This window comes from Mercenaria mercenaria, chromosome 8, assembly GCF_021730395.1.
Source record: "Mercenaria mercenaria strain notata chromosome 8, MADL_Memer_1, whole genome shotgun sequence".
NCBI lineage: Eukaryota > Metazoa > Mollusca > Bivalvia > Venerida > Veneridae > Mercenaria > Mercenaria mercenaria.
The window spans coordinates 28,762,037-28,781,154 of NC_069368.1; the positions used below are offsets into that span (position 1 = coordinate 28,762,037).

A 19,118-nucleotide genomic window follows, 5' to 3' on the forward strand; every position below is an offset into this window, starting at 1 on the left:
ATTTGGCTAAATTACAATGAGGTAGGGTTAGGTAATTTCAAATATCTATTAAAGTAAATCAGGTTTGGTTTTAATATTTTACTGACTGATACATATAATGATAAGCTATTACAAAGTTTTCAAGATAACATTTTGTATGATCTAAATAATATAAATTAAAACAAAACGAAAAACATATCAAAATTGACCTGTTTTCAACATGTTTTTAACAAATCTCTCAGGTGCGCGGTGACCCCAACTTTTGTTCTTTCTATTTTGAAGTATTTTTGCCATTAAAGTTGCAAAATATTTTTAAAATCTTAACTTCAGAATTTATTTCGTAGATCTAAATACGTTGAATTTAATTTAAAAATTTCCTCTTAAACTGCTCAACTGCCTTAACTGTAAAGAGCTTGGTTTTCATGCTTGTGCTGTAAAATTCATTTAAGCTGTAGAAGGACATTGCTCTCTTGTTAAATTTTTAAAAGTTAGGTTTGCATTGGAAAAATGTCGGTAATGTTTTATTCAGGGTCAAGATTGAATAGGAGTAAGGTTTGTTCCTGACCGGTAATCCTTTCAAAGATTGTTATTATTATCCCTTATAAGGCTTATGAAAGATATGTCTATTTGTCAGTAGAAAAAAAAATTCTTTTTTTTTCATTTTATTTCTGTTATTGTTGCCACTCAAAAGGGCATTTCTTCCAAACCAGTGTCAAAATATTGTTATGTTGTAATATATTGCTTTTTTTATTTCCTCAAAAATAAGAAACTGATAGAAAATGTACAAGTCGACAAAGAGCATTTGGAAGCATCCGACCTGTCTTTGTGGGACTTTGCCGGACAGAATGTGTTTTATGCAACCCACCAGGCTTTTTTCTCTCGCCGAGCGATCTACCTGCTAGTGACAAATATTTCCAAGCACATAGATGATACAGTTGATGACGATCCTTGGCATACAGACTGCAGAGGAGAGAAAAATTGCAAAGTCTCAGGTTAGAGGATTTTGTATATAGGTAGTATTGGAATTAAAAGTAAACAATGTATGTTGACCATAAACGGACACGAATAGGTGAAAATGGATGTCGATTCTTATCCACCAATGACTCTTGGTGTAGAAGTTGGCATTAACAAAGTATGGAAAGAAACAAAAACGATCTTTATTTTGAGAGATTAAATATACTTGGATTCTTTGTTATGCAGGATTTCGGCATTTCGGTATCAAGCAAACAATTAATCGTTAGATCGAAATATTTGCTTCAACTTTCCGAAACAAAATGGTATGTATGTAATGTTCAAAAATATTAGATAAGTTATACAAATTTTAAAGTATTTCTTAAACTATTAGACCTAAATTAGTGTAAATTAATATTCAGTGCAAGAAAAATGTATTCATGTAACGCATTCCGTATCTCTGTGTGTAAAGACTCTGAATGCCTGACTCGCCTGAAAACCGGACCGACAGGCGTCAGTTTTCGGAGTGTTCACAGTGCAAACCGAACAGCATTATGACAACGATATAAGGCATATATTTGCTTTATGTACGACATCAATTAAACGCTTTAGTATATCATTTTTTCGGTGAAGCCGTATTAAGCTCGTTTTTGCCCTTAAATCGGCAAGCTATTGACTGCCAATGAAAACGTTGTACATTATTTTGACAGAAAGGTTATATATAGATAAGGAAACTAGCTTTGTAAGGCATCTCTTAATTAAATGATATTGCATCAAAAATGGCAATCGAATGCAGTTGTGCTTTCAGGCTTACGTGAAAAGTGCTTCTCGTTTATAAAGTAAACAGCCAATCAGCACCAACACAATTGTTTCTGACTCAAAGCTGATAAGTGTGTACACTTGTTCTATCGATGGAACACTGTTACTTTTTCTACTATAATTACACACCATCCTCAATTAAATTTGCCCGACTGCAAACGGCACAACCGTATTTGTCCGAATACTACATTCTAGATAAACAAATGGTATAAATAATAAATATATATTTTTGGAAAAAAAGTTCATTTTATATTGAAATATAGTTATATGATGTAATACTTAGTAATACATGTTATACAATTTGTAATTATTTGTGTAGTGCTTGGTTGATTAGTTTAAGCTCTTAATAAAGTTGACTAACAACCAGGTGATTTTTGCAAATGACCTAATTTATATTCTAGCTCGGTGTTATAGGTAACTCAACTTATTTGCTCAGTATGAGTTTTTACTTATGGAAGTAAACACACAACCTCGTTTTTTACAGATTTCTGTTTTATTTTATTACTGATTGATATATGCCGACTATAGTTCTTGTTAGTTTTATATGCATATGACTCGGACAAAAGTTTTCTATTAGCTTAAATACGACTTTTAAATCAAAATTAAAATTTCACTAGTTCTTTTTTTTTATAAAGCTAGTCATGGCAACTTCTTTTTGAAGAGAACATTATGAGTATGATAATGAAGAGTAAAACTTAGTTTAATATAGATTATTTTCGTCTGTTATTGTGGCTTATCCGTTTCCAAAGAAAAATTTCGTTTACACATTTTGGATTTTAATTGCAACATATTTCATTTTGTAATAATATAAAAAAATTTAAACCCGTGCTAAGAGTATGGAGATTTTGTATTTTCATAAGTCAGCAAGACCAGAAAAATATAAACTACATTTCAGAGTATATTGACTTCTGGTTGAATTCGATACACGAGTTTTGTAGTAATCAGGGAGAAAATGGACCTCCTGTTGTTTTGGTTGGCACTTTTGCAGATCAGTTAAAAAAGGTATGCGAAGTTTATTAAAAATATTCATTCATATGCTTTTGGTCAAGGTATTGTTCAGGGTCCAGGAATAACGCGCACTCTAACTGCATTATGTACATCGTATAATTTCTTGCATTTCATCACCACCTGTTACAACTTTAACTTATATCTATACATACATTGCGAATATTTTGGACGAATTATTCTTCCAAACACTAGAATATATAGATTTACTACGTACAAAAGAAATACGTAAACAATAGATTGCGAGGAAAACATCTGGTACTTCGTTAATTGAAAGTATTTCCGCTTAAGCCGGTAATAGGGGGCGTAAGAATTGTTGCACATTTCATTACCTCTCTTGAACGGAGTCTCCTATTGTTCTTCTTGGTTACATTCTTTGCTTCTAAAGGATCTATTTTTGCATATTTTATTGATATATTGATTCATTATCTTGAATTCATTACGGTTGTAGTTGATAATCCTTTCATATTATGTTATAATCGAACTAACATATCTTAAGCAGTTTTCTCTAAAATAAAAGTATTGTTTGTTGTTCGGTTATTATGTCACTCGAACAAGTAACAGTTTGGTCGAGGAGGTTACTTACACTACTATCGTGCATAATTATGCAAAAATGTGTGTCATCTCATCCATTTCGAATATTTTCTTTTTATCGTGTGTAAAGCAGTAGGAAAATTACGGTTATGATACAAAATGTTCAAGGGGGACAGACGTTTGTTCCATTGTTAATCAAACCTTCTGTTACCAATTCAAAAAAATATATGCAACATTTTCACATGTGAAAACGTAAAATCCAATATTCACGAATGAATGTTAATTAGAATTTAAAATGTGAAATAAGCATTGTCTGTATCTTCAGTGGTTTAAGTAGTATTTAACACATTTGGTACAACTACCATCAGACGACATCATGACGTCATATTGTCCTAACGAGGAAAGCTACAAAAGAGAAATGGATTTCTATAACATTATAACATGTAGTTTCATAATTTGTTATGTTCTCATTTTGTCTCATCCGCTGATAACTTACGTTTAATTATAACAATAATGATACGAATTAAAATTATTTAATAAGGAGTAAAATAAGTTTGATAAAACAATCGCCCTTGATGCCTTAAGCAATGTCCATTGTGATCGCTCGATGTCTGGCGTCCGTCGTCTGTCTGTCAACATTTAGCTGGTGTATGCGATAGAGGCTGTATTTTGCAATTGATCTTCATGAATTTTAGTCAAGATAATAGTTTTGATAAAATCTAGGTCAAGTTGGAATATTGGTCAACAGGGGTCAAAACTAGGTCATTAGGTCAAGTGAAAGGAATACCTTGTGTATAGGACGGATGCTGTATTTTTCAATTGATCTTCTTAAAATTTTATCAGAACAATTGCCTTGATAAAATTTAGGTCCAGTTTGAATATGAGATATCTGTAATAAAAAACTAGGTCATTAGGTAAAATTAAAGAAAAATCTTGTGACTGCATATTACACCGGATTCACATGAAATTTTATCACAATGAATGTCTAGATAAAATCTAGGTCAGGTTTGAATATTTATCATCTGGGATTGAAAACAAGGTCGCTACGTCAAATAAAAGAAACACCTTGTTAATGCGATAGTGGCTGTACGTTTTAATTAATCTTCATGAAATTAAGTCAAAAATAATTGTCTTGATGGAATCTAGGTCAAGGTTGAATATGGATCATCTTGGGTCAAAAACTAGGTCAACTTGTTAAATGCAATAAAACCTTGTGTATGTAATAAGGACTGCATTTTTATCAGAAAAAGTATGAATGTAATAGGAGCTACATTTTAGGCATGATGTTCATAAAATTTGATAAAAATGTTTGGTTTGATGAAATAAGGGTCAAGTTTAAATATGGGTTATGTTGGATCAAAAACTAGGTCACCTGGCCAAATCAAAGAAAATCTCTTTTGTATACGATAAAGGCTGTATTTTTCGGCTGATCTTCATAAAGTTTGATCAGAATGGTTGCCTTGATGAAATCTAGGATATTCATTAAATTTGGTCAAAATGTTTCTATTGATGCAATCTAGGGCAGATTTAAATATGGGTCATCTTTGATAAAAAACTAGGTCACCCGTTCGTTCAATTGAAAGAAAAAACTATGCATTATGGGCTTTTTTTACTGGATTTTCATTAAATTATATCAGAATATTTGTCTTGATGAGATCTGGGTCATGTTTAAATATAGGTTTTATTGATCAAGAACTTGGTTACCCGCTCAAATCTTAGAAATACCTTGTGTAAGCGTTAGCGGCTGCACTTTAAACTGGATATTCATGCAATTTGTTCCTGCTAATTGTTTTCTAGGCCAGGTTCAAATAGAATCATCTTGGGTCATAAAATAGGTCAACCTGTCAAATCAAAGAAGTACCTTGTGAAAAACCTGGATTAGGGGATGCTTTCCATGTCTATTATGTCAAGGTCACTTAGGCCTCAACATTGAAAAATGTTCCCGGAGTATTTGTTGAGAAGCCGTTAATCAACACCGGCCGAAATGGAGTAGACAACACATTTTACTTTTCAGATCAGTAGGTTTAAGGTAAAGAATGCAACAGCCAGAATGTCACTTTTTGTTTCTTTCTTGAAACATTACTAAAATGTTTACAGTCATTTTCAGGAAGATCATTCCAGCTGTTCTCAAGTGAGCGACATAGGACCATTTGGTCCTCTTGGTATCATACACAAAACAATGTATATATAATCTATTTAATATATCTTCGGTATCATATTTACTTACACGAAAGGGAAGAAAAGTGTTTGTCTGATTTAAGGACATCTCCCCAGATGACGCTTGCAGTTCGTTGAGAGAGTTCCTGGTTGAAAAGGCAGCAAGTTGTCATTTAACCACAGAGAACTTTTTATTAGACAACACTGTGGAAGATGAAAATATTCAGTCTCTTAGGAAACATATCTTTGATGAAGCTTCGAAACAGTCCTACTGGGGAGAGAATATCCCAGCAAAATGGGTCATTATGGAAGACGTCCTTATAGGAATCAAGGAGGAAAACACAAAGGTTGTCCATTATATATGTAACATTATTATGAAATTGCTAACTTATCTTAGTCATTCTTTCTGTTTAAGCTAATGCCAGCTTTGATTAACTCGGTAAAAAGCGATAACGTCTATCGCTTTGTTACTACAATGATATATATCTTAAATGTCCCATAATGTTAAAGGAAGGTCAAAGAAGTTCAAAGTACTTCATCTTGGACTTAATATACACTGATAAATATATTAGTCACATTTCTGTCCTCCGACAGATTTTGGTGACTATACGTCGAAATGCCATGAAAATGCAATCTTTGTAAGAAACGTTTTGGAATTCAAATAACTTTAGATCTGTTTATACTGAAGTACAATTTTTGTTTTTTAATTTCAAAATATGTTTATTGATCTGCGATTAATTCAATGCAATAAGTGAGCTAAAATTGTACTTTTTCACAACTGTCTGAATTGAAAATACATATAAGAGAGTTTTAATTGCAGTATTTCTCACAATCATTTATGGCTGACTTCTCAGCACTATTTACTAAACTAAATACATTGTATAAATAAAATTAGAAGTGATTTTAAAATTTTAATTTTTGTATGTATCTTATATTTTCAAAATGATACTCCATTATTGAATGATTTGTTTGATAATTCATAAAATAGCTAAACGCAAGTCTCTTTGATTAAAGCCTTAAATAATAAACAGTATGATCTTAATTTTGGACAAATTATATCTCTTAATTTTGGACACATTCAAATACTTTCTTTTGGCAAAAATAATTAAAACTTAAATGTACAAAAATATAGAATTCGTATCTAAATGGTAAATGAGTCTAAAGGGGCATAGGCAGCCTATAATAGATGTTGAGGGACAAATAAGGAGGAGATCGGGGGCATGCTCCCACTGACAAGATGAACTGTAGAATTCCTCTCTCGTGCATTTTGATGTATACTTGGATATACAATCAACCCCCTTTTGGAAATCGTTTCATTTAACAAATTGTAGCCATGAAAATCATGCGCATGCCCCCGCCTTTGGATCTGCGTGGCTTTAGCATCTGATGTAAATTCATTCAAGAAAATATATATCTGAATAGGTTCACCTATGTGTTTTCATAATACTTGTTTTAAGGTAAATAAAAGTTATAACCTAACGCGAGGAACAAGTAGTGTGATTAGTAGAAAAAGAGAGAAGCAGTATAATGGGTTTGTTGTAGGGCCTCTCCTGGATTTCAGCGTAGAGAGCAGACATATCTTTTAAAATACTATGAGGTCTGAATTGTAGCTTTTCAAAATGCATTATACGTAAAACGGTAGCCTTAATCAATCCGAATTCTGTCATAAAGTATCGGTCTTATTTGAATATGTAAACTTGTAATAAAAAGAAAATTACCTGATCTTCACAAATAAGCATAAGATAAAAAGAAAGTTAGTTTGTTTTCAATGAGATATTGAAATATTTCGTCAACGATCAGGGAAACAGTTCTGAGATTTTCAGAAAGCACTATCATCTATGTCCATGTTAGAAATGGAAGAATGAACAGGTTAATCCTATCAAAATGTGTAAAAATGCAGGCATAAAATAATAGAGGAAGTGTTTAATTTGCATTTGGTAGCAATGTTATAGAAATTTGTACGATTTATCATCCACAAAATACTATCATATGAGTTCTAATACATGATTGTATCAACTTTATATAAACTAACAATAGCATATTGATTTTACATTGTAAGCATATTCTAGAAGCAGTAATATTAAGACAACATCAAAACATTCATTACTACAAGTGTCCTAGTATTGCTGTATTCTTTGATTTTTTACAATAGGCGACTTCAATAAAGCAAATGCAAGCGAGAAAAGTAAAACTGCACCATACCAAGCACAACGGATTATTATAAATAAAACCACCAATATAGATTTGTAAATGATGTAAAAATATATATTCAAGCCAAAAGGCATCTAAATTGTTCTTCAAAAGTTAAATACTACGTATGTACATGCATTATTACTGCTTCAAAAACTCAGGAATAGCTTTTCATCCTGGCATTTTAATACATCTTCGAAAGCTCCTGTCATTAGCCTAGTGGCTGTTATCGCTGACTTGTAATCAGTCGCCCCTCGGCGCTGTAGGTTCGAAACAAGGAAATCGTCCAGGATGCTTATGGAAGATTATGCCTAGGTCACCCATTCCTTTGTGTTCAAACATGTACCAGCAAAAGCTGGAAACCTCCCATTTGACTTATTTTTTTGTCTGTGTGACTTAAAACGCAACAAGCAAACATGGTTTTCATAAATCTTAAAAAAAGCCTTTTTAGCCACGATGCATTGGAACCTGTTTAAACGTTTATTGTGTTGTAACTTTTTCTTATTTTCTAGACTTTTATGTGTATGTATAAAATGCACAGATGCTATAAACATCTCAATCTGTAATATTATTAAAACGTTTAATATCTTGCAATTATGTGTGTTTTTTATTTTGTTTAGATTACGAATCAGTTCAAGTTATCCCAGTCGGGTCAAATATGACCAAAAATGGGGGGTGGGGGGGGGGGGGGTCACATGATTCACATAGACTTATATATTGAAAACGACAGGGCCTTGGGTTTTGATATCTGATATTTAGCATCATCTAGTGGTTCTCTATACAGATTGTTGAAATTTTCCGCTAAGGTCAGCAAATAAGGCCCCGCCCTGGGAGTCACATGAAATTAGATAGATTTATATAGGTAAAAACTTTGAAAAATTCCTTGTCCAAAGCCACAGGGCCTGGAGCTTTGACATTTAGTACGTAATATAATCAAATCAAAATTATACAAATTATGTCACAATTATGGCAAAGCTAATAAAACAATCTACGGACAGACCAACGAGCGCTTCTAAAGCCGTATTCAGTCGTTATAACCCCTGAAAACTGTATTTGAATACAAATTTCCACTATATTTCAGGTACTTCGAAAAGACAGACTGAAGGAACTGAATATGACATTGCCTGTACCCATTAAAACTGACGAGGAACTTGAATTATTCTTGCAGTTTCATCATGAAATAGGAAACATCATATATTTCAGGTTGCCAATTATGTATATGAGTTTAACTTTATTAAACATTCGTAACGAGTCTATTGATACTTGCTAGAATTGAGAAGTTGCACAGGATATAACGCCAAAAAACTTTGTCGCTTTTGCTGTCGGTAGCGGCTGATACCCCGTGACTGAAAAATTATGACTTGTTTATTTTCATTTTATTGATATAATTCGATCGATTGTTGTGATACTTGTATCCATTCATCAAATTTATGTTCTCCAACGAATGTAGCGATTTCCTGTCTTTCTGTAAGATGACTGAATGGTACCTGAAATAAGTGATTTGTATTAAATCTTTAAGAATGAATTGCTTAATAAAAACACCTAGCTCAATGGTGTTTCGAGTACCACGTAGACCATATCAACATAACTTATAAATCCACAGAAAAGTAACACGAGCAAAAGACAATTAATGACGACAAATGTTTCGGTTATGTTCGTTTTGTAACTGCTGGAAAAGGTTTCTTGACGTTATGGCTTTTCTGAGCACAAAAGTGATTTATCTTTAATTCATCATGTTTTATTTTCTTTAATTCCGAGGCCTAGTACTATTATATCTCGTCACAGGTTGCCAATTTCAATTCTATATAATGTAGAAACGAGCATTGAATAGATAAAGTCTGAAAAAATGTACTATTAACTTTTTACATGAATTCTTTTTTATAAACATGTAGTCGTTAAACTAATTACTATTTTATTAATACTTTTAAAAAGCTTTATTTGACTATGTTTTATCTAAAATGAGAATATCAAAATAATGATTGACTGAATGACGAGTTTGGATGTCGATATCAGCTTATAGAAAGCAACGATTTGAGTTTGTACATGAGAACAAATCACAACTTTTACACCACTCTTGCCTGAATATGTGAAAGGTTACGACCCTTTTTCGCCTTTAAAATAGGTTATAACCAGTCTGTGTTGAGACTCCCCGCATGTTTCGTTTCAAACCCTTTACAGTTGGACGGAACTCCTCTTTAATTTTGTCTGACGTTTCTTGTTGTTATCACCCACCGAAGTTGAATGGATATACATCTGGCGTTTTTGACCCGGCTGTTTGTCCGTCCGTGTTAGTGTGCGTCTTTGCATCCACCCGCGCGAAATTTAAAATGCTAATAATTCAAAAAGTGTTTTAGGCAGATGTTTTTGCTACTGACTTTCACCACTGTGTTCCTTTATTTTTTTTCTTTTCACTGTGTGCTCACTTGCGCGCATGGATGCGTCTTTGTATGATAGCGCTTTTATATGTTTTGGTCGTCTCACGTCCAAGCACTGTTAGTTGCGGTTTAGGGAGGCTATGTTTTCTGATTTTTTTCTCTTGGATATTCATCCTTGTTTTTCAAAAATCGTCCAGTAAACGATAAACAGATATTGTTAACAAATTGAATATATGCATGTGTCTTTTATGTTTGGTGATATTAAGTAAGTAAGTAAGTGAGTAAGTAAGTAAGAAAATAAGTAAGTAACAAGAAAGTAAGTAAGTAAGTAAGTAAGTAAGCGAACAAGCAAGCAAGTAAGTAAATAAGTCAGTAAGTAAGTCCGTAAGTAATATTGTCATATTTTTATCCTTATATTATTTATATTATTGACACGTTATCAAATAACATAACAGTGGTAGTTTATACAGGTCTCTGAATGTAGGGTATAAGCTATAGATCAGTAAGGAATCTTTTAAAATTACATTGTCCTCAATATCACGGATTGAAATAAAATGTCTTGCTTATGGTATTCTTACTTATAAAATCGTCAGTGACTTCAGCCACTTTAGTTCTCCATTTTTGAATTTTGGTGTAGAATTGTATTCAAAAGAAACGACTGAAACAGACAAATATTAATTCATAGAATGTTTAGTTACTGCTGAAATATGGCAAGAATTTGTTATATAACATAACTGCCATTTGCAAATGCAAGAGAACTAAGTTTGTCCTTACTGATCTGATTGAATTCGATGCCATGTATGCACGTACACAACTTTCTCTGGTAAATAAGTGTATACTGCAACAAAAACTTCTTTCAGCCCTTTTCAGTTAAGTTTATCTCTTACTGATGAAATCTTAAGCTGAATAGGCAGGTGTCGTTATTCTGTCCTGATAAATAGTTCCTAAGTTTTATTGTTACTTTAGTATATATTTATCTAGAAATGTCTCAGCAGAGTCCTAGCTCTTCAGTGACGAAGTAATCGATACAAAATGATAAGTTTTGTAAAATTATGATAACTACAAGGTTTAGAATGACTGTGAAAGGAGAACAATTTAGGGTAATACTAGTTGAACTGAACTCAGAAATTGTTACCTTTTTAGAGAATGAAAGTAGCTTAAACCAAAGATGAGAGTCATATATTTAGCATGCATATATGTCATGTTAGAATATTGCATCTACTATCTTTCTGTTCTTGAACAGCAGCGCAGTTACAAAATCCCCTTTTTGCTGTACTTGCGAGCGGGTGAATTATATATTTTTTCTCTGAGGAGTGAAATTTTATTGAGGTCTGTCTGAAGAGCAACAAATCAATATGGCATGGCGTTAATCGTGATACAAATTCCAGTAAATGGAACAGATTTGTCTTTTGGTCATGAAATGCATGTGGTCAGTAGATCTACCATATACCTAGTACGTTTAGTTTTTTATATATAAGGATTCCTGGTTGAAAGCAGATTATCACTGCTGTTTGGGAATCGTTTGACAAAGAATTGGATATCAGATATTAACCATTGATAGGCTATCACACAAGACCTGTATGTTTATTACCTGGATGTTGGAATGCAACAAGAAATGTAGCACATGGGGACTGGGTGATTTCACGGGACATTTTACCGACATGCGACTGGCTTATCGCATTTATGGAACGTCGTTTTTGCAATACAGCTTGCACTCTATATGATATATAGAGAAATGTTTCCTCATTCATTATTTTATATAATTTATTCAAACGTTCAGCAATGATCAATATTGATACCTAGATGTGCATAAGAAATTTGTTTTAAATTTTCTTGAATTTGATTATGGTCCTGTATCGTCTTGCTCTGTATGTCAAAGACGTCCAGGTGAATGCATGAATCACATTAGTGATAGCTCTGGTGTAGTATTTCAATTGTCAAGAAATGTGAGCAGTTGAGCTAAAAGTAAGGATGAAAGGGAATTATAGTTATTTTTGCTCAAAATAATATTTTTCACATATAACATAGAGCTACTTATTTATCATGTAAAATGGAGTAATATTTCCTACATTAAAGCGTTATGGTATGATAAAAAAAACAAAAAACAAGCACGTTATTTGCTCATAAGTTATATTTTAGGCTGAGTGGTCACACATACATCCGTAACAATTTCTGGTCTGTATAACTTCTGGCCGCAGGAAATATTTCGACTTTCCCTTTCCCAATCACCTTTCGTTTGTCATTTCTGCCATAAGCTGTACAGCTTGTCTTTAGTCTGATAAATTCTTGCCATAGTGTATACTTTGCATCAACTGTTTGTTAGTGTTAGCATACTGACATCTAATTTTTGCAGCAAAGATGACGTGACAAATTACATCCTTCTAGACCCACAATGGTTAATTGATGCCTTTAAGAGCGTGATCACTGCCAAATCATTTTGCATAAGCCGGACAAATATAAAGAACGAATGGATGGAGTTCCAGCGAACAGCTGTTTTAAAACAAGTATTGATTGGTACGCTTTATAACTTAAAATATGTTGCTTGATCCAGCTTTAGAAAATTCATTTAATTATAAATGTACATGTGCCACTGGTATTGTTTGATTCTCTCCATAGAGGGAAATAAAGTTACGAAAATCAATGAAATACAACTTGTGGTATGTATGCTTTTACTTACTGAACAATCACTACTGTGTTTTGAATGCACACCATCAGATTTGACTTAGTTTCAAACGTAAATTAGGTGTAATATCTTATCATTAGGGCTTTTAAAGACGGTTTACTTTTTGTATTTTATTAAGTAGCATTTTATTTATCGGAAATTAGCACAGTCGCTGGACATGTATCGATTTTAAGGTTATTGCGTATATGAATATGTATACATTGGAAGAGTATCAACATGAAAACAAATGTAAATTTCAAAATATGAATAAAATAATTTGATTAATTCCATTATCTATGGGTTATAGTACTAGAAACTGTCCATATAGACACTGGTTATTAAGACAGTGTACTTTAATATAAATAAAAAATATGCTTCCGTGTTTCTCATATTAGATGCCGTCTGGGAAAAACCCGAAAACAGAGATTTCAAAAACTATAGAGACCTGTTACTGACATACATGGTTATTCTAGGATTGGTGGCTAGACCAGTACAACAGGAGGAGCACTCCGTGAAGGTCAGTTAACGTACGTAAATGAAAATCAATGTAAAAGTACATTCTTTTATTTCTACTATCAATTCTGATAATTGTAGTATGTTCATGACTGATGTTGTATAAACTAGTTATCAGCATATATGAATATATGAATATTCTATCGATTTCTTTTCATTATAAACAGTATTATGGTTCCAGCATAATACTTTCGCAAGTTTTTACCTTAAGTTGTTTTAGAGTGTACTACATCTTTCATGCCAGAAAACTTGTAATGAGGACGGGGGTAGTCGAGGGCGCACTTTATTTGTCTGATATTTTTCGCGCTTTCGTTTGTCCTTTCTTCCAAATTTGTGCCTTGTACAACTTAAAAATGATTTATTGTGTTGTCATTAATCAGTATAGAATGTAATTAAGCACGTGAAGTTTTGAAACTCAAAATTTATTTGGTATTTACCTATACACCTCACTGCTTCCACCCAGCCCTGAGATAACAAGAATATTTACCCTATTTTGCATTGTTAGCAAGTAACATAATGACTGCATAATAACAGTGAGTGGGTGCAGCAGATGTATGTAGACATCCTTAAAAAATAGCCAATTTCTGTACAGTATTGATTCATAGTTCTTATCTGTCTAAATGTCTTTCTTTATCATAGGGGGAAAACTGGTATTTTGTCCCATGCATGCTAAAAGATCCTCCCCCAATGGAAACAACTTCTTGCTGTGATTTTCTGGATCGCAAGTCTACAAGTAAACTCTGCTACACGACAGCGGTAGAGCCTGAGAGAAGATTTTTTCCAGCCACAATATTCAACAAACTTCTTGCTGCATGTCTACAAAAATGGCCGTTGTCAAAACCAAACAGAAAACCCATGATTTTCTGTGGAGGCGCTGTTTTTCAGTTGAAAGAGAATCACTTCCTCTATATATTCTTCTACGAGCATGTGATACAGATCTGGATATCTCGGTTAAGTTCGGATGGGCAGTTTCCAAATATTTCACTGTGTACTGAAACCAAAGACAGCATCGAATTTGTATTAGATACAGACATCAGAATGCACAGTAAGATCATCCCGTTTGTAAAATGTCAAACAGCTAATTTTTACTCGAACGAAAACATGTTTCCACTTGAGCAGACGGAAGATTTTTCTACAAAGGAGGTTGTCTGCTATTGCAAGGATAACCAACATGTCATACGGTACCATAATCTGGCGAAATATTGGTTACATGATCAAGATTCAAATAACTTATCAGGTTAGTACAGTTTTAATGAAAATAGATTATATTACTTGTGTTGAATCGAATATGAACACACATGAACCGTTTATGTGACTGTACCCTTTTATATCATAAGAATTGCAAAACCCTATGTCGTAGTCTGGAAAAAAGGGTAAGGTCATACATTTGTAAATCTTGGAATCGTTCCATGACATTTTCATGGTGCTAGCGCTATAAAAAATGATATACATGAGTTACTATGCAAGCCAGTGAAAGTATTACATATTCTAGACATAGTGTGCAATCTTCTTTTTTTCCAACCTGAGCAAGATATTTATTCAAATTAATACGACTTCTTATTTCTGAAGACCAATTTGACTGCAGCGATAATTTTCGAAGAACGGCTTTACACGTTGAAGCGCGTCGACTGAATGCACATGCATACAATTGACCGCCCTTTCATTAATACTGTATTCAAAGGAAGCCGACACATTTGTGTTTCTCCGAGGTGTCAGTGAATCCGATACTTTCTTTTCATTTGTAAACGTCAGTTAAATGAATACGACTGACTCTGTATTTCAGATTGGTCAAACGTAGATTTTACACTATGTCCGATAGTGCCCACGAAGACTACGTTCAGTTTCCATCTTTCTTTTGCACTAAGAATAATATTCATTTACTCTATCATCAACTTAAAATGAACCGACATAATTTTGAGGAAAAGCAAATAAAAAGTTGGATTATTTTATTCGTTTCTTTTTTCAAGTCCTATTTAATGAAATACTATTTATCTTTAGACCTTTATTGCTGTGTAATTCCTGATGTTTGTCATCTTAATTGTTAGAACTTGAAAGCGACCATACCAGTCTCACTGAAAAGGACTTTAGTAAATTTGCAAGTAGGATTGGGGAGGAATACTTACAACTTGGACGGAAATTAGGCCTTACAGAAGCCAAACTTGATCAAATTCGATTAGATAGATGGACTACACAGGACAGAATAGTAGCAATGTTCTGCGAGTGGAAGAAACAGATGGCGGACGAGGCAACAGCTTCTAAGTTGAGACGGGCGCTGTCGGATATTGGTAAAGATCCTTCTGAAGTTCTTCGATAACACTACTGCGCTATGCCATCATGTTTTTCGGAAATTAGAAAAGCCCAGCCAATATCCAATATGCGTCGGTGGGTCAATATAAATTGTGAATCATGACTTACAACATTTTTGTTTGTCGTTCCACTGCAATCTTTATATATCGGTGCCATATAAATACAAGCATACTGCTGAAATACTTAACTATACACAGATTTATCTGATATATGAAATATTTCACATTTGCCCAAAAGGTAAAAGAAGCGATTATTGTGCAGAGTAAATTGTAAATGTATGTCGTCGTCATACTAATGTTTTGAAAATGGATATCGTTTTGTACTGTTCAAGGTATAAATTATCGTAACGTAGTTACCATATTTATATCAAATAGTTTGAATTGGACTAAAGTATATATATATGATATGACACTATTTTCGCTAAAAGGCGGCTGTTAGAATGGGAAACTTGCTTGCACTTTTTTCACATGACGATGCATTTCAACAATCGCTGGCAGTCTAATGTTTTGGCATCCGAAATGATCCACCTTTGAGCAAACATAAACTGAAGATGTTGCATTCGTAGAAACTGAATACACGTGCTTAGAGTCTACTTCAAAACAGTTTCGATTATTTGATTTCATGCAGTATTTTAATTTGACTCATATGTAAGAAGTTTGAAATTTTATTTAGAATTTAATAATTATATGATGTAGCACGTTTTTAACATGAACATCGTTTCAAGTTAAGTTTCGAATGGGATATGGCTATTAGATGATCATATTAATTTTGGTAATAGTGTATGTACTATCTTTGAATATTGAATGTTATATTACAAAATGTTACGTTTTGGTCAAGTTTTATTTGTTAAATGCTATTTATATGTATAATATTTTCTTTTAAGCTTTTGTGTATAATCATTATTTCAAGTTGCAATTCTGATCCTGACAAAAATTTCGTGTAAATTAAATAAATGACAATAGTAATAAACCTTTTTATTTTATGTTTTTCGGATGAAATCCTGAGATATAAGTGAAAAATATATTTGATAATTTCATAGTGAAAAATATCAAATATATTTTTCACTGTACTACAGGTGGGACTACTTTGAATAAATTCCCCTTAAGGTGCCTCAAACACTGTCTCAATCGTTACTGTCCTTCTATGCATTTCGAGTGACTTCCCCTAGATTGTCTACAAACAATACATGTATATAACGTAACCTATGACATGTCTGACCTAACTACGAAAATGCATGAGGCTGATACCCTTGTAACAAAATTTCCAAAAGCATTACTTCATTCAATGTGGATAGTTTGCACCTCTTATTTTGTGTACAGGCAAAGAAATTCATCAGTTGTGTTGGTGTGAGGTAAAGCTATACCTGCAAATCACATCATGATCATGCAAATCTCGGGACACAAAAGGTGAAAAACATTAACAATTACAGTAAACTAAATAATGTTCAAAGTCGCCAGATATCAAATAAATCAACAAAACCTTCCTCCACCGTTGTTTACAACCCAGGCCATCCATCAACTTCTGGTCCATTTGGTTTTCACATGTATTATTTGCAAACAATCTAGGGGAAACTTATTGGATACTCTTTGTCAAAAGTTATTTAACTTTCGCAAATTAATGTCAGAGGTCAATATTGGATATACTTTTCATTACTTCAGAGAGAAACAGATTAGATACCGGTAGGTGAAGTAGTTTTCGACATTCTTTCATTTTTAACATTTTCATGCAAAATTCTGGTACAGTTTTGTTAAGAGTTTCTTCTTTTTTCACAGATGAAAATATAAATAGACTTTCCTCTTTAAAAAAAAGAAAATAAATAAAATACATTAAAATCTATTGTGCTTTAACGGTTTTTGTTGTTTTCTGTTTCATTTTCACAAACTTGTTGAATTTTAAAGTTGTTGCTTCATTTAAAATAACGAGAATATTAAATAGAATAAAAAATTGTTGTACCTTCAACAATATTTTTAACTGTGTTAAAATTTAATTTGTTTGAGTGTGTATCTCTGCTTGTAAAAACTAAGTTCACATTCCCTGAAAGATTTAAAATTAATACTTGTATCACAAGTCATGGAAATGTGTTACCATGAACACAGTGGAGCTTGAACCCTTGACCTCCGGATTAAGCAGCTGACACCATAACCACTAGACCACCTGTCCTGTCCCATGAATTCAACTGTTTGAAACAGTGAAATTTATAATAACGCTCCCCTTCAGGCCATTGTTAAAATCAGTGAGTAATAAATACCGCTTACCTTCACGCCACTGTTTGAAACAGTGGAAGTTATAACCATTCATGCCACTGTTTGAAACAGTGAAAAATATAATACCGTTCCCCTTCATGCCACTGTTTGAAACAGTGAAAGTTAGAATACAACTCCCCTTCATGTCACTGTTTGTAACAATGAAAAGTGTAATATTGCTTCCCTTCTTGCATTTGTTTAAAAACAGTGAAAAGTGTAATACTGCTCCACGTATGCCACTTTTTGAAACAATGAAATGTGTAATACTGCTTCCCTTCATGCAACTATTTGAAACCGCAAAAAGTATAATAAACCGCTCCCTTTAGTGCCACTGTTTGAAAAGGAGAAAGTTATTTATACTGCTCCCATTCACGCCAGTTATAAATACGTTCCACCTGTATCATTTCAGTAAACTAGATCTATTGAAAAAAAAATCCCCACATAAATTTTAAAAACCAATATAATTTAGGCCGAGGATATATCCACCCGATGAGAATATTCCTTATCCACATGACCCTCGTGCCGATTATTTTCTTTATTCGCACGACAGTCATGCCGATTATTTTCTGTATACGCACAACGATCGTATTTATACGCACAACGATCGTATTCTTATCTGAAAAGTCATGTTGATTATTTTCGTTATTGATACCACTAAACATACTGTATACATATGTAGCATTTCAATCTTTTCTGAAGTTTTCCCTGCTTATCATATCTCTGTAAAGTATAGATTATTAGTTGACAATTTTAGCATGCACTTGCCCGCATTATTGAATCACTTATGCACAATATATTGAATTAAACGCATAATAAAAATGCATTAAGGTATTATTAATATTATCAATGTATGCAATAATATGTTTTCTGTGCATTCTTTTGAGTTTTTTGCAAGTGATGAATTATTCAATTAATTTTACTAATAGAATAATCGTATTTCTTCACCTTGGCGCAAAAAGTACTGTAACTGGCTTTTTAAAAAATTTACAGGAGACACAAACAACTGTTTTGCTTATTTCCAGAAAACCTTTTTAATACCATAACATAGTGTGAAGTTAGTAATTATCAGGCCAATTTAACTTCTTTTAAACATTATAATCATTTATTAGACCATAAAAAGTAATTAGATATTCTTTTCCACTTACATGACTCTTTGCGCTAAATTTCTTACACGCAAAAAGTCAACAAGTGCAGTTACCAGACTTTTTTGCACTAATTTTTAATGTGAAGAAGCCAAGTTACAGCATTTCACATACATTTTGAAAATGCTGCGATATCATAAATAAGGCCAAAACATTGTGTTCATGGTTAATTTGATACATAAAAAAATAAGTTTAAGAAAATATAATCTACTTTGTTTTTTACAGTTTATTTTGAATAGCA

General features: G+C 32.9%; 1 protein-coding gene across 1 annotated transcript in view; it reads left to right on the top strand.

The window, feature by feature from the left end:
- Positions 1 to 18,042, top strand: part of LOC128558994 (uncharacterized) — a 42,458-nt gene extending 24,416 nt beyond the window's left edge. Inside the window, exons 6-13 of the mRNA XM_053549633.1 lie at positions 746 to 971; positions 2,645 to 2,751; positions 5,550 to 5,792; positions 8,717 to 8,838; positions 12,364 to 12,524; positions 13,068 to 13,189; positions 13,825 to 14,422; positions 15,231 to 18,042. Of these exons, the coding sequence (XP_053405608.1) occupies positions 746 to 971; positions 2,645 to 2,751; positions 5,550 to 5,792; positions 8,717 to 8,838; positions 12,364 to 12,524; positions 13,068 to 13,189; positions 13,825 to 14,422; positions 15,231 to 15,499 (1,848 nt within the window). The 3' untranslated portion in view covers positions 15,500 to 18,042. The remainder of the gene's footprint in view (positions 1 to 745; positions 972 to 2,644; positions 2,752 to 5,549; positions 5,793 to 8,716; positions 8,839 to 12,363; positions 12,525 to 13,067; positions 13,190 to 13,824; positions 14,423 to 15,230) is intronic.
- Positions 18,043 to 19,118: the final 1,076 nt, after the last annotated feature.